Here is a 16,141-nt window from a genome sequence, read left to right as displayed (position 1 = left end):
GGGAGGGGGGTCAGATGTGCAGTGACCGCCAATGAGTTTTTTTCGTTACAATGTACGCTGCAGGCTTCCTCCATATAGTTGTAGGGGTCCTGCAGGGTAAATTGTGGCATAAGATTCCTGGCGCACCACTCGTCAGACTGCCCATGTAGCGGCAAAATCCCTCCATTGTGTGGTTACACACCTGCAGTCGAGAAACAGCCTGTGGAATTTGTTGCCATGGGCGGTCGTGGAGGCCGGGCCATTGGGTGTCTAAGGCAGGCTCTTGACGAGTCGGGACATCAGAGGTTATGGGGAGAAGGCCGGGCAGCCGGGCTGAGTGGAAGAATGGATCGGCTCATGATTAAATGGTGGGGCTAGACCCGATGGGCTGAATGGCCTACTTCTGTTCCCAATCTTAGATATAGCCGACATTGGGAGCCAGCACCCTTTGTCAAGGTGTGAGCGAGAAGCAGACAGGTGCGCGACTTAAAAACGTCAGGGGCGTGGGGGAGGAGGAAGACTTGAAAATTTCTACAAGTGTACTGTGAAGAGCATTCGGTGTTACAGTCCGCCAACACACCAGACAGGAAAAGCCCACAACTCGGCCACCACTCTTTACTTCGTTGAGGACGTCTACATCATTAGACGTCTACATCTCCAGGACCTCCCCGGCAGCCTCCATCCTTCAGGACCCCTCCGGCAGCCTCCAACCTCCAGGACCCCCCTGGCAGCCTCCATCCTCCAGGACCCCCCCGGCAGCCTCCATCCTCCAGGACCCCCCCAGGAGCCTCCATCCTCCAGGACCCCCACCACCCAGGCCACTCTGCTGCCATTGGGAAGGAGGTCCAGGAGCCCGAAGCTGAGCGCCCAGCGGCACCAGGGGGGCTTCATCCCCTCCGCCATCAGACAGTGAACCCCAGACCCTGCCCCACTTCCTCTCATTTTGCACTAATTTTTTTAAAAAAAGTGATTTATCGCACTTTTACACCTGTGAAGCTGCTACAAGACAACAAATTTTGTGGCCTGTTTGCAGCCATCGACTCTGAACATTTTGCTCCACGTGGGCAGATTGCCTTGAAGGGTCTTGCTTCCACGCTGTGCGACGCCGACTCCCTCCCCCACCCCCCCGACTCACTCCAATGAACCTCTCCTTCTCACCATGCTAGCGTTAGAACTTGGATTCAGCACAGCTGATTGGAAATTTACAGATCGTGACCTCTGATTAACCGTTAACATTTCCCCAAGTGAAGAAAGCGTAAACCATTCTGCCAATGTCCATCATGGAACGCTCCTGCCCTTCTGCCACAATATTGTACCGATCTACTCAACAATCTGACCCTTCCCCCTCCATTTACCTTTCAAGCACCAAAGCCTGGTGAACTTCATAAATGTTAAATTCTGTGCACAGTATAAGAATGGCCTGCAACCAGTGAACTTGGAGCAAGGAGAAGTGAGACTGGACTGTGAACGTTTCTGAAATTACACACACCACACACACGTGCGCTTGAAATTAGAAGGGGGTTAAGTAAGCTAAAGTTTGATTCTATTTTCATGTTTAAAGATAATTAAAAGCAACTTTTGCTGAAGTAACCATTTGGCTTGGTGAATATCTATTGCTGCTGGGTTTTGGGGTCCTCTGGGCTCGTAACAAACATGAAGGCCAGGAGGTGATGTTGCTGCCCAGATCCCACTGGGAGAACTGTGCGCGGTTCTGGTCTCCTCACTCCTGGAAGGATGTGGAAGCCTTAGAAAGGGTGCAGAGGGTGCTGCCTGGACCAGGGAGCAGGCCTTACGTGAAGGGAACCCGGTCTTTCCTCCCAGGGGCAAGGGAGGACAAGAGGTGACCTGACGGGGGTGTTTAAGGTGCTGAGGGGTGTTGATTCTGCGGGATTGTTAGAGGCTTCCCCTCCAATCCCCACCCCAGGGGGTGGCCACAAGAAGATGTGGGTTTGGGTTTAAAAAATTTTTTTAAACGCAGAGTGGCGGGTGCCTGGAACAAACAGCTGGTAAGGGTGACAGAGACAGAGAGGATAGGGTCTTTTAAGAGATTTTTGGATAGGTTCATGGAGCTTGGGAAAATAGGGGCTTGGGGGTCAGCCTAGTAATTTCTAAGGTAGGGATATATTTGTGGGCCTGTAGATTTTCTGTTTCTAATATGTGGTTAATAGTGTGGAGGAACAGAGGGACCTTGGGGGTCTAAATCCACAGATCTCTCAAGTTTGCTGCGAAGGTTGACAGCTGGGATGCTGGCCTCTGTTAGCCGGGGTAGAGGGGGATTGAGTTCAAGGGGCCGGGAGGTCACCTTGCAGCTCTACAAAACTCCGGCGCAACCACACTTAGAGCATTGTGTTCAGTTCTGGTCGCCTCATTACAGGAAGGACGTGGCAGCTGCAGACAGGGTGGAGAGGAGATTTTTTTTCCAGAATGTTTACCAATCCTGATATGTTTACCTGGATTGGAGAAGGTGTCTCAGGGAACAAGGTTCGCAGAGCTGGAGTGAAGAAGGACAAGAGGAGACTTGATGGAGTTTGACATGATTCAGAGAAGCAGGGTGGATGGCCTGGCGCCTGTTTGCCAGGGTGGGAGTAGCAAACACCAGAGGACGTGGTGAGGGAGACTTTTTAAAAAGAAAATTCACATAGAGAGCGGTGGGGGCCTGGAATGCTTTGCCGGGGTGGGGGGGGGGAGGTGGTGGAGGCTGGTACAAAAGGGAACGTTTAAAACCCTATTAGACCGGCACAGAGAAATACAGGGTTATGGGTGTGAGTGAGAGAAGGGTGAGATTGTTGAGTAGGTTTATATGGGTCAGCACAGCATAGTGGGCCAAAGGGCCTGGATTGTGCTGGAATGTTGAAACGCCCTATCCCGGTCACTCCCTAACCCCATCCTTTCCCTCTCCAATTAGCGAGCGTCCCTTCTCGTGATTTTGTCTTGTATTTGTTGTAGGCATTTCTCATTTATTTCCTGGGTGCCGCTGACCACGGCCCCTCTGTTCCTCGCCACTTGGAGAGCGTGCTGGTGAGAAACTCCCAACAGGTTTTTGTGGCTGTGAAGCAGTTAGGTTCAGTGAGTTTCATCCCTACTTTTCTCCTGCTGAGAGCATGAAGGACCCCCTCTTCTTGATGGGCATTGAATACAGAACGTTACAGCAGACACAGGCCATTCGGCCCTTCTGGTCTGCACCAAATAATTTTTCTGCCTAGTCCCACAGACCTGAACCCAAGTCCATCCCCCTCTCATCTGTGTGCCTGTCCAAATTCTTCTTAGAATCGAGCCTGCACTCCCCACCTCAGCTCGTTCCACACTCCTCACCGCTCTGTGTGTGGGAAGAAGTTCCCCTTATAAACTGCTCCCTTTTTATGTCCTCTGGTTTGTATCTCACCACAGTGGGAAAAGCCAAACGACATTTACTCTCCCTCATCATCTTAAACAACTCCATCAAATCTCCCCTCATTCTTCTACGCCCCAGGGAATAAAATCCTGACCTGTTTCACCTTTCCCTGTAATTCGGTTCCTGACGTCCGGGCAACACCTTCTCTGCCCTTTTTCTATTTTATTGAGATCCTTCCTGTAGTTCGCTGACCAAAACTGCACACAATGCTCCAAATTTGGCCTCATCCATGTCTTGTACCATAACATCCCGACTCCTTTACTCAAAACTTTGATTTATGAAGCCAATATGCCAAAAGCTCTCTTCACAACCTTGTCAACCTGTGATGCCACTTTCAGAGAATTATGTACAGGTACACAATCCTTTATCCGGAACCCTTGGGGGACAGTATGTTCCAAATTTCAAATTTTTCTGTATTTCGGAAACTCAGATTTAAGCCCACCCGAATTGTGCTACCGTATCCACCCCCTTCCAGTCGTGCTGTCGTCTCTCCCCCTCCCTCACCCGCCCGACTTGTGCTGCCGGTTGATCTCTCTCCCCACTTGCCGGTTTTTAAGCTTTCCGGATTTTAGATGTCCGGATAAAGGATTGTGTACCTGTATCTGTGTTCCCAGATCCCTGTGTTCTGCCGCACTCCTCGGTGCCCAACTGTTTAACGTGCATGTCCTTTCTTGGTTTGTTGAGGCTCTTTGCATCTTCCTGATGGTTTTCTCCAGTCCATCTGCATTGTCCCTGGTTCCTCACCACCACCTGCTCACTTCCCCATTTCCACCCCATTTCTGCAAACCTGCCCACCAAGCCATGCATTCGTCCTCTAAGTCACTGACGTACAACGTAAATAGGAGAAAGAATGAGGGCTCACGTCAAGTATTTCCATTCTCAGATCAATACAACACTCATTCTTTTTTTATAACTGTAATATTTTTAAAATGTGGTTATACAGTGTTGTAACAAGCCCTTCCGGCCCATGGGCACCTGCGCCCAAGTACCTCAATTAACCAGCAACACCACCCCCCTCCACGTTTTTGAAGGGTGAGAGGAAACCCAAGCAGACACGGGGAGAGCGTACAAACTCCTTACAGACAGTGCAGGATGGGTACACGGGTCACTGGCGCTCAACCACGTCACCCTAACTTGTACAAGAGGTGATACTTAACCGATATTTTTCTGTTAAATTTGTAATAGATCCATTGTGGCGGCCCCTGCCATGGAGATCAGGCCGGCGCTCTGAGAGAAATTAAAAGGCCAGCAGTGAACCGGTGGACAAACGGGGAAGGGCAGCTTAAGGGCCAGCGACCCCGCAATGGTGCAGGCCCCCTTCCCCCCCGCTGCACAGTCAATGGACAGGGACAGCACATGGGGAAGAAGGGATTATGACGGAGGGTACCTATGTGCAGGAAACCCGCTTTTGTTGTGCAGGCTGTTGCATCATTAAAAGGGGGAAACAGCGGGAACGCAAGAGGTACAAGTTTCTGAGAGGCGTAGATCAAATAAAGTGCAGGGCTTAACCTGACTACGCACGCGCGTGTGTGTGTACACGTGCCTTTCTCTCGAGTAGTGCACGGTTACACAATGACTTAATCGGATGTTTTGATCAAGTTCGGCCCCAAGACAGCCAGCGAGAGCGGAAAGCAGAGAAGTGTGTTATCGAGCAGGAGTCCTGTGGTTGAAGGACCCACGTGGGCCGCCGACTGCTGGAGACCAGCTCGTGAGAACCGGTTATCGGAGCCTGGGATTCGAGAGGGGCTACCAAAGGGCCCTCGGGCGCTGAAGGGCTTCCCGATCACGTGAGAGGTTGGGACAGGGGTCTCGGGTGGTCAACGGGAGAGCTGGAGGACTCTTGAGAGGACCTTTTTTTGCTTTCCCCTCTCCCCCGTACTGTAAGGGGAGCCAGACAACGCTAATGGTGACTCTTTGCCTGCTTTACAGCAGGCAGAAGGCAGTTTTGTGTAATATTACATGCTCTGCTCTATTACATGACAACAAAGGAATATTACCTACCGAGCACAAGTATTTGTACGGTTGAGGCGTTGTACCTCTTCGTCATATTGTTAAAGGCCCGACATGTATAATTCCCCATGTCCCCAATAGAAATATCAGGTAGGAGAAGGTCCTGCAAAGTGCTTTGAAGGAGAACACCGTCACGATACCAATCCAGGCTAGCGAGTGGGTTAGAGACAGTGGAACAGGTTAGTGTGACTTTGCTTCCAGCACCGTGAACAGGGGTGCCAGGGTTAGTGGTGATATGCAGAAGATCTGGTCCATCTAAAACAAATATACAAAAGGGGGGAGTGATTGCAGTAAAGTGTCAGAATGGGGAGAGTAACAGAGAGCCAAGCGAGAGAGGGGAAAACGAGGGACGCCCACCACCACAGCAAGTGGACACCAGCAGGTCTCTTCCAGGCAGATTCATGCACCAAAAATCAGCGTACACCAGACAGGGCCACCGTTGTTTACAATTTAGTTAACAGCCCTAAACCCGTCTTTACCCCATCCCCGAGTTCAGCCATCCACCTGGGAATCAAGTCATGGAATTCTATGGCACAGCACAGGCCTTTCGGCCTTCGATGTTGTGCCGAACCATATATTTCTATCCTTTATCCTATTTTGTCTTCCATCCAAGTGCCTGTCTAAGGGTTTTTTTAAATATTCCAGCCCTGGCAAAGCATTCCGGGTCCCCACCACTCCCTGTGTAGAAAAATGTGCCCCTGATGTCCCTCCCTTCACTTTGTACAGACTTCCCCTGGTGTTTGCTGATCCTGCCCTGTGAAAAAGGTGCTGCAACTTGAATCTTGTTGACCTCTATCAAGTCTCCCCTCATCCTTCTACGCTCCAAAGAGTGAAGCCCCCTGCTGAGAACTTTGCCTCATAAGACACGTTCTCCAATCCAGTGGGACGGTGGGGACGTGGTCTCTGTGGGACATGGATGGCGGTGATGCGGTTTCGGTTTCAGAATGTAATGTGGGACCAGACCCACTTGTGAATCTCAATGAGTAGTGAGCTTAATCGACTCAGACCAGACTATGGGATCCAGACCAACCTGGGACACAGAACCTTCCTTTCCTCAATTGCACATGACTTCCATCCTCGGCAAGGATCGTCCCTGACTCTAGCACCTCCTCATCCTGATTCAGTTGTGACCATCAGGCAACCGAACTCTTCTCACCGTATATGATTGGTTCTACGCCGAGGTAGAATTGTAACGACTCACCTTGGCACTCTGATTGTCCAAAGCAGGGGTGGCCAATCTTTTAATTTTTAATTTAGACATATAGCACAGTAACAGGCCATTTCGGATATGATTGGTTCTATGCCGAGGTAGAATTGTAACGACTCACCTTGGCACTCTGATTGTCCAAAGCAGGGGTGGCCAATCTTTTAATTTTTAATTTAGACATATAGCACAGTAACAGGCCATTTTGGCCCACGTGTCCATGCCGCCCAATTAACCTACACCCCCGGTACATATTTGTGGACTAAAATGACCTGTTACTGTGTTGTGTGTCTAAATTAAAAAATTCAAAGGTTGGCCATCCCTGGTCCAAAGTATTTGTGGGGGCGATATCACCCCAGAGATAGAAAATCAGTGCAAAAATCAAGATTTTTGAGTCGCCAAATTTGTATTTGATTGTAAATAAAGATCTGCCCGCAAAAGGAAATCATAACTGGATGGTGAGGAAAAGCAGGGGTAGATGCATCACAGGTTGGTACATGCCAGTCAACGCCAATGTTATTACAAGTCCTGCTCTGTACCAATTGCCCCCCACCGGTGTAGAGGATCTGTCTGATGTCATCGATCAGGAATTTCCCCCCATAAAATTTATAACCTATTGGTTCCCAGGATGTGGCCATCACCAGTGTTCAATGCGCACCCCTCAAAATGTCCCCGACCTGAGGTCAAAGATTCTCCGCCTTAGGTTGGGCCTGGGATCACTTACTGGACAGGGCAGGATAGAGCGCACAAATCCCACTCCTGTGACCCAGAGGCTTTCCAACAGTTTAATGGCCACCGTTAGTAAACTGGCCTTTGGATTAATTTTTAAATTGGACTTAAATCCCACAACAGGCTCTCGCTTTCAAGGGTCCATTGCCTCGTGCTTTGGTGGAGTGCGGTTATCACTGGGCCCTTGTTGAACATCAAACATGAAAGTACTGGCCCTTTGGCCCTTGTTGTTGGGTCGACCCACATATTCCTACCAAAAAATGAAACCAAACCATTCTTATTTCACAACCCTCTATTTTCTGTTCATCCACACGTCTGTCAAAGATCTCTTAATGAGCCCATTGTTCCAGCCTCCACCACCACCACCCCTGGCAATGGATTTCAGGCCCACACAACTCTGTGTTTAAAAATAACACCCCTAACGTCTCCCTGGAACTTCTCTCCTTCGCTTTGTAAACAAGTCCTCGCGTTTGCTGCTCCCACCTTATTTGATCTACGCCTCTCAGAAACTTGTAGACCTCTATCAACTCTCCTCTCATCCTTCTATGCTCCAGGGAGAAAAGTCCCAGCTCTGCGAACCTTGCCATTCTCCCATTCAGGTCGACATCTTGGTGAATCTCTTCTGCCCCCTCTCTACAGCTTCCTACAACGAGGTGACTAGAACTGAACACCAGAGATTTGTAGAGCTGCAACATGACCTCTCGGCTCCCGAACTCAGCCCCCGACAAATAAAACCCAGCATCCCAGAGACCTTCTGCACTGTGCGGCAACATTGAGGGAGGTAAGGATTTGGACCCCCCCCCACCACCCTTCCCGGAATCCCCACTGAGCAGGACTGGAAATACATTGGAGGGATTAAAGATTTTGCTGGGCACTTACAATAAACCGTGAGATGAAACGGGTCGCTTGTCTCCATGTTTACCATGTTCTGTGCGATGCAGGTGAACGGTCCGTCTGTCCGTAACACCTCATGAATAGTGAGTGTGTTGTTATCGGCACTCAGTTCAAACCTGCCACTGGCAGATACCGTGGTATTGTCTTCTCGCCAATGGAAGGAGATCTCCGTGCCTACCGCGGAGCACGTCAAAGTGACCGTGTCGTTGTACTCTATTAGGTTGCTGTTATTGGAGTTAATGGTGACGTTGGATACAAGTTCTGTCAAAACACAGCAGGTTGGTTAGTGCCCAAGAACGAAGAAAAAATAATCTGGAAGAGAATACACCCAGGTTTAATGAAAGACATATTGGAGCAGCCATTCTCAATGGGGCCCCACTGGGGGCCACAGCACATTTCAGGGCTGTTTCACTGAAGGTTCTCTCATTGGGGGCAAACCCTTGAGCTCGAAGATCCCTTTAAAAAAGATTTTTGGTCACGCCCGTGCTCTTAATTTCTTCTTTCCAACAATGCCCAAGTGACCGCCGGGTCCCTCCTGTAGTTCTTCGAGCTTCCAACGTGGTCTGTCCCTTCGTAATTGCTCCGGATGCCGCTGGGGTGGGTCGGGGAGCTTAGGCTGAGATCCCGTTGAATGCCTGCAGTGGGGGGTGGTTTGAACAGACCGCCCCGGCTGGTGTCCCTGGACACCCATCTGAATGGAGCACAACAAGTAGCAAGGAGCAGGGGTGAGAAACCAAGACTCGCCATTATCCTCTTGACTGCTTCACAGGGAAGAGGGGTCCAGAGACTTCGAATGGAGTCCGAAGGGGTCCGGAGCCCAAACAAGGTTGAAAATGGCCGGGATAGAGCAAAAACACTGGACAATGCAGATTTTGCTTCCTGAACACTTTTAGGTGTATTGTATAGATTTGAGACTCCCTCATGGTCCAACTGCCTGGTATGACTGCTGTTGGGTCTGTACGGGCTTTAAATGAAGCCGATGGTAGTTTTATTTAAAATCCTATGACAGAGGGGAGTCTGCACCATGATGGTGGTGGCCAAAGCCACGAGGGGTTTGCAGACTCCCCGGGGAAGTGGAGGACTAGTGCAGTACACCAGGACTCTGGGAGAACATACCCCCCCACCCCACCATCGTTTGAGAAGGAAAGCAAAGGAGACAGTGACCCCACAGGATGGTGACCCCGGTGGCGGACCAGCGAGGGGGCCTCTGAGGTTGAAGGGGACACTGGCGGCGGGGTTCAAACTGAGCTGCGGAATGGCTGAAGAGGTACCAGGTATCGTAACTGGCTTGCAAGATGGGGGCCGAGGGCGCTGCGGAGCTTCCTGGTCGTGCCGCAGGTTTGGATCTGGAGCTCGGAGTATGGAGCACTGGAGGCGAATCCCCAGAAACTCGGTGGTGGGGGACTCTCTTTCTCTGACTGTAAGGGACACTTCAGAGTGCTGGAGGCTAATCGCCAGACATTCTGGAGGGGAGGGGGGGATCTTTTGCTTCCCCTTCTCTGACTGCGAGGAGCACCTCAAGCAATTGGCTGCTGATGGGGAATTGATTTCCTTTTGCCAGACAAAAGCAAATTCTGGGTAATATTCCTCCATCTTTATTACAGGACAACAAAATTGAATCTTGAAATCAAATTAAAAATTTCCTATCCTGTCACATTTTGTTCGATATATTTTACGTCGGGTTCGAGCTGAAAAAACTGCGAAGGGCCACTTATCGTTAAAAATTCATTTTCTGCCTCCGCACTCGGACGTCTTCCTGGCCGATTTCCGTGTCGGACATGGCTAGAGGTTTCACCGGGGGCCACTCCGACCAGAGAGAGGCAGCATTGGGGCAAGTGGAGCCTGTCAACCCCGGCCGACTGTTGCTGGCACCAGATGCCGATTACCGACGAAAATCAGCGGAAAAGCATTTTTAGGACAGTTGAATGGATACATCGTGTCAGCATCGTGATGCAATTAAACATGCTAAATTCAATAAAAGTTCATTTAAATGTTTCTCCAACTTCCTACATGATACAGCAAATCAGAAATGATCTTGATGTAGTTTATCAGAATCCCCAATTTGTTTTATTTTCAGGAAGCAAATCTTTTGATAAAAGTTGTTGCCCAGTATTATTTGTCTGTAATGCAGAACAATGATGTCTGAAAGATTGGAAGAATTCCATGTGTCAATGTTGCAGCAAGAGATGAGATTCAGATACCAAACAGAGGAAAATTTCTCTTGTCTTGGCAATCCCAAAATGTCATCCTCAACTGTTTCCAAACCAAGGAGGAAAAATCAGGAGTCTTCGGTGTGTTCTTCAGTAGGTAGGAATGGTAGACTTCCTTCACCACTGGGTACGTGAACCAGGTGAGATTTAGGGCAATTCGGTAATGTCAAAGAATCACAGGGCACTTTGAGAAAGCACAGCTCACAGATGTGAATCTTCGGAGGAAGATTGCGAGTTCTGTCCCTGGCGCTCACGGAGAAGGGAACCACAAGGGATTTTCGAGCACGATATTGACGTCTGTGGGGGGGGGAGGGTCCTGAAGGTCTGTTCCATTGGCACGGGCATGGCAGCCGGAGGTTGGGGAAAAGTCGGTGAAGAGTACTGCATCCTCGGAACTCCAATGACGCACCGATCTACCCCCCCCCCCCCCCCACCTTTCCTGTAATTGTGCACAAACAATGGTTCGTGGCCTCACCCAGACTTTTGTTCAAAAGTCGAACCGTGGAACACTACAGCACAGGAACAAGCCCTTTGGTCCATCTAGTCCATGTCATAGTATTAGTCCCATTGACCTGCATGCAGTCCATATCACCAACGCACCTGTCCAAATTCTTCTTAAACATTAAAATCACTTCAGCTCATTCCACACTCCCCACCACTCCCTGAACTTTTCCCCTATCACCCTTAACCTATGTCCTCTGGTTTGTATCTCACCCACCCTCAGTGGGAAAAGCCGACCTACATTTACTCTGTCTCTCCCCCTCATCATTTTAAATTTCAAATCTCCCCTCGTTCTTCTCCACTCCAGGGAATAAAGTCCAAACCTGTTTAACCTTTCCCTGTAACTCAGTTCCTGAAGTCCGGGCAACATCCTGGTAAATCTCCTCTGCCCTCTCTTATCCCTATTGTTCCCGCCATTCGGGTGACCAAAACTGCGCACGATGTTCCAGATTTGGCCTCGCACCACTTCACCTCCGCGTCCCAACTCCTGCACTTGACCCGACGGCCAATGCACCTCCTTCCGCTCATGGTGCCATGCATCAGCGCTCTCAATTCCCTCGCTTTTGCCGCCCTCATGGCCACTCCCGCCGACCCAATCAGACTTCAGGCCGAGCTACCCTTAGCAGGGGGCGATCACCCCGCTGGAACTTGGCCAGCAGATCACTTGATGCAGCGAACAAACACCAAAGGGGGACTTTCCATGTCCCAGGATTCAAATGAAACCCAGATAGAATATCAAAGAAACTGAGCTCCAGGTGAAGGAGGAAGTCCCGAGAAATTATATGTGTGTGAAAGTCCCTGATAAAGTAGGCAATGATGCATTTAAAATTACCAACATCCGTGTGACTTTCTAAATGTTTTGATGTCTACAAAATATTCCACACTGACAATAGAACAAAGGGCAGTTGGGATAGATGTTATTAAGCCATTCCAATATTTATCTATTATCTTATGAAAGATCAACAACACACATTATCCCTTTAACCGGCATCACATCGGACAGGCTCACCAGATCAACACATACACTCGCTCAATAGAATACCAAGGGGAGGGATGCGATACGAGGCCCTGGCGAGGCCGCATCTGGAGTCCTGCCTGCTGTTCTAGACCCCCTCACCCGATGAAGGGTGCAGAGGAGGTTCACCAGGTCGAAGAGGGGTGGTTAGCGTATGAGGCGAGATTGAGGCGTCCGGTACTGGCTGGGATTCAGAGGATCGAGCGGGGGAAACCAGAACTTGGGGGCGTAGCCTGAAGAATCAGGGGAGTGGGTTGAGGAGGGAGACGAGGAGGATCTGCTTTCTACAGGGAGGGGGGGGTGAATCTGTGGAATTCGCTGCCCCTTGAAGCAGTGGGGGGGGGGGGCGACCTACTTAGGACAAAGGTCAGAGAGATTTTGATGTTGTATGGGGGATTAAGGGATACGGGGGAAAGGGATGAGTCCATCATCAGATCAGCCACTGAATGGTGGAACAGGATCGACGGGCTGAGTGGCTGACTCCTGCTCCTGTTTCTTATGCGATGCTGAGGCTTTACAAAGCTCTGGTGAGACCTCACCTGGAGAATTGTGAGCGGTTTTGGGCTGCTCGTTGGAGAAAGTACGTGCTGACGTTGGAGTGGGTTCAGAGGTTCACGAGGACGATTCTGGGAATAAAAGGGTCATCACACGAGGAGCGTTTGATGGCTCTTGGCCTGTAGTGTTTGGAATTTAGGAGAATGGTGGGGGGGGGGGGGGGGTCCCAGAGAAACATTTTGACCATTGAAAGGCTGAATCAGCAGACAGAGCTGATGTAGAAAGGTTGTTCCCCCCGTGGATTGGCCAGGGGATCAAAGGTTTTGGGGTGAAGGCCGGGGCTGTGGGGCTGAGTGGGGAAGTGGATCAGCTCTTGGTTACACGGCGGGGCAGACTCGATGAGCTGAATGGCCTATTTCTGCTCCTATGTCTTAAGATCTTATTTGTTACATATTGAAATCCAGCACCTTTCCCCTCTCTCGACGTGATACCTACCAAAGACGACGATGTTTCGTGTGGTAAAACTTGATTGCTTGGTTGCATTATTAAACGCCTTGCAAGTGTAACTGCCAGTCTGATTCACAGTTAACTCTTTTAGAACCAGCTGCCGCCCATTTTGTAGAAAAGACGAACCATTGAAATGCCACTGATATTCTGCAGCGGGGTTCGACACGGCCGCACAGCTAAAAGTCACACTTGACCCCGCAGCATACACCAGAAGTTCCAGGCTGACGGTAATGTTTAGATTTTCCGGTCCATCTAAAACAAACGCAGGGTTGGCTCGCAGAGTTTTAGCCAGGAACTGCAAAGCACCGTAACTGGGAAACCAACGTCCAGCTAAATCACACGGAAGCTGCCCCCACCGCTGATCTACCTGCTCACCACCACGTATGTACAGAGGGAATAGGTATGGAAACAGCCTCATACCAACTGACGATAAGTAACCCACGCAGATGGCGATGGAATCTGGTTCGCCATTTACCTGTACCTCGACGCAGGGCTCAAGCCCGAAGTCTTGGTTGTGCATCCTTGTCTCCTGTGGACGCTGTAGAGTCTCCACGCTTTTGTGATTTTACGACAATCACAGACTTTCTCGTTTCTAGTGGTCCCCCACCCCGGGTAGGAGACTCTAAAACTTGGTGGTATGGATTTTAGGTGACTGGTGGGGGGGTGTCCTAAAAACTGCATTGAAATGGACAGAGTCATCCAGCAAATCAGAAACAGGACGGAACGGGAGAGGCAACTCCATGAGGCAAGCGTAACATCGTCCACCAATCAGAACCCACACCGTGACGGCGTTAAATAGGCACGGTTAGCAAAGGTTCAAATCCCGGCAGCGTCTGTCAGAAATTTGTTTCTGCGCAGGAATATCAACCCCCACCCCCGGGGGCTCCAGTTTTCTCCCGCCCTCCAAAACATGTGAAGGCTTGTCAGATAACTTGGGTGGCATAGGTTTGAGAGGCTGGAATTGTCTTGCACCCTGCTGCAAATAAATTTAAACAGCCGAGTGTGGGCTTTTCAAGTGGAAAGGCTCAGCGAGACGTTGGGTCTCCAATATGAGATGTCCCTCCACCATTCCCTCCTCACCCAAGACCACAGCCGAGGACCACAAGGAGCAATTCCCCAATGCGAGAGAGCTTCGCTCCCCAACGTGTGACCATTCCCATGAATTACTCACCTTCTGGCGTTAACAATCTGACCCAGATTTCCCCTCTCACCTTCACGTCACTAAAGCCCTGCTCAATATCATGCCTGAACACTCTTGGCCAGAAGCGTGAGGTATTTGGATGAAACATGGAACCAGGAGGTACCCCTCTGTATCTTTACAACTCTTCCATTTCAGATTATTACAAGGGATATGGGATGAAACACGAAGGACTGCAGATGCTGTGATTGTCATAAAAACTCAGAAATGCAGGAGGAACTCAGCGGGTCACGCAGCGCCTGGGTGTGGGGGGCGGGCAAAGGCAGGTGGGATCTGCTAGTGCCCTCAGGGCACTAGCAAAGAGCAGGCAGGCGGTCAAATTAAAAGGCTGGGGGGGGAGGGGCATTGGAGGGTGGGGAAGAGGAGGACAGGTAAAAGGTGATGATTAGACATGGACAGGAGGCCAGGAGAGAATTGATCGGGAAGGGGGGTGGGGAGGGTTGAGGGAAATAGATCTGCGAATGCGGAGCTGGGGGAAAGGAGAGAGAGAGAGAGAGAGAGAGAGAGAGAGAGAGAGAGAGAGAGGGTGAGGAGAGGTAGAGCTAAAGGAGAAATATGGAGAGAGGGGCCAACAGAAACTGGAGAAATCGGCAGCAAAACTAAAGGTTTGTTTCCATACCTATCCCACATCATCGTAAGACTGACGTACACAAAAGAGAAGATCAGTTGGACTGAGATTCAGGGGCAACGGTTGTACTTGGTCAATACAGAATTTAGAGCAACCCTCGAATGGGACAGTGGAATTTTCTCCTGCTTCCCCGTCGACCAGTGGCATTCAAATGGTTCAATCCAACCCCCGTGCCAGTGAAGTCCAGTGCAACATCTCAGAATGGTTGCGACAGTGAGAGAGAGAGATGCTAGATGTCAACCGAGCACACGGTGGCCACCTCAGTGGCACTTACAGCTGATGTTTAGGAGGTAGGGATCGCTCGTGTTTTCATTCAACATGTTGGACGCACGGCAGGTGAATCCCTGGTCCGTTCTCAGCACCGCTGAGATGGTCAAGGAGCTGTTGTCGCCGCTCAGGGTGATCCTATCGCCAGCGCTGACCGTCTCATTGTCCTTAAACCACAGATATGAAACACCTGTCCCTCGTGCACTGCACATCAAATTCACTGTGTCATTGTGCTCTACGGGGTTGGTGTCATTGGAGGTGATAAGTGGCTTAGAAACAGGTTCTGTTAAAACACAGCAGAGGGTGAATTTACATAAAACATAGCGAACAAGATGTGCATTTCCATAGAATATTATAAAGCAAATGGCGGCGGTCAGATCTGCTCTAATGGCAGCTCTCTGCAGGTGCGGACCTGGGGAAGCTGGGAGTGGAGACCCAGTGCTGCCCCGCAAGGTGCTACTGCCTGGTCCTGATGTCAGTGTCCCCCATACAGGCTTTAAACGGCCTGTTAAAAGTACCAGGGTGTTTTGCTTTAAATCCTGTGACCGCAGGGGGGGGGGGGGTTGGTCTGTGCCCAAGATGGTGGTGCCTGTGCTGGACAGCGGACTGCGAGGGGTTGTGGACCAGTAGAGGGGGTACCGGCCCAGGGCACTCAGAAATAGGGGAGAACATCTCCCCACCCCCTATTGAGGAGGAGCAGAGGAGACGTCCCAACAGGGAAGGTGACCACTGTGGTGGTCCCGCAACGGGTGGGGAGTGGGGGGTGTCAGTGGCTGAGGGGACCTAAGCATGCTTCGGGCGACTTGGGGTCGGGTGGGTGGGGCAGTGAACCCACGTGGGCTGCTGGATTCCAGGCGTCAGAGCTGGGATTCGAAAAGGTGCCGAGGGCAAGAAGGGGCCTCGGGCACCCTGATCGCGTCGGAGGTTCGGATCCGGGGCTCGGGCAGCTGATGGACGGAACAGGGACAAATCCTCGGACACTGCCTCTTTTTCTCATACTGTAAGGGGAACCAGGTGACACTTAATGGTGTCTTCATTACAACTGGAAGAAAGAAATTTCATGTAATATTACTTGTTCTGTTCTATTATATGACAGTAAAAGAATCTTCAATC

At 50.5% G+C, this 16,141-nt stretch overlaps 1 protein-coding gene across 1 annotated transcript in view; it reads right to left on the bottom strand.

The window, feature by feature from the left end:
* LOC138765380 (uncharacterized) overlaps positions 1 to 15,819 on the bottom strand; it is a 118,269-nt gene extending 102,450 nt beyond the window's left edge. Inside the window, exons 1-5 of the mRNA XM_069942421.1 lie at positions 15,744 to 15,819; positions 15,036 to 15,533; positions 12,924 to 13,187; positions 8,193 to 8,468; positions 5,372 to 5,635 (exon numbers count right to left, since the gene is read on the bottom strand). Of these exons, the coding sequence (XP_069798522.1) occupies positions 5,372 to 5,635; positions 8,193 to 8,468; positions 12,924 to 13,187; positions 15,036 to 15,533; positions 15,744 to 15,819 (1,378 nt within the window). The remainder of the gene's footprint in view (positions 1 to 5,371; positions 5,636 to 8,192; positions 8,469 to 12,923; positions 13,188 to 15,035; positions 15,534 to 15,743) is intronic.
* Between the last annotated feature and the right edge of the window lie 322 nt (positions 15,820 to 16,141).

This window comes from Narcine bancroftii, chromosome 5, assembly GCF_036971445.1.
Source record: "Narcine bancroftii isolate sNarBan1 chromosome 5, sNarBan1.hap1, whole genome shotgun sequence".
Classification (NCBI taxonomy): Eukaryota; Metazoa; Chordata; class Chondrichthyes; order Torpediniformes; family Narcinidae; genus Narcine; species Narcine bancroftii.
This window is presented reverse-complemented; position numbering and strand designations above follow the sequence as displayed.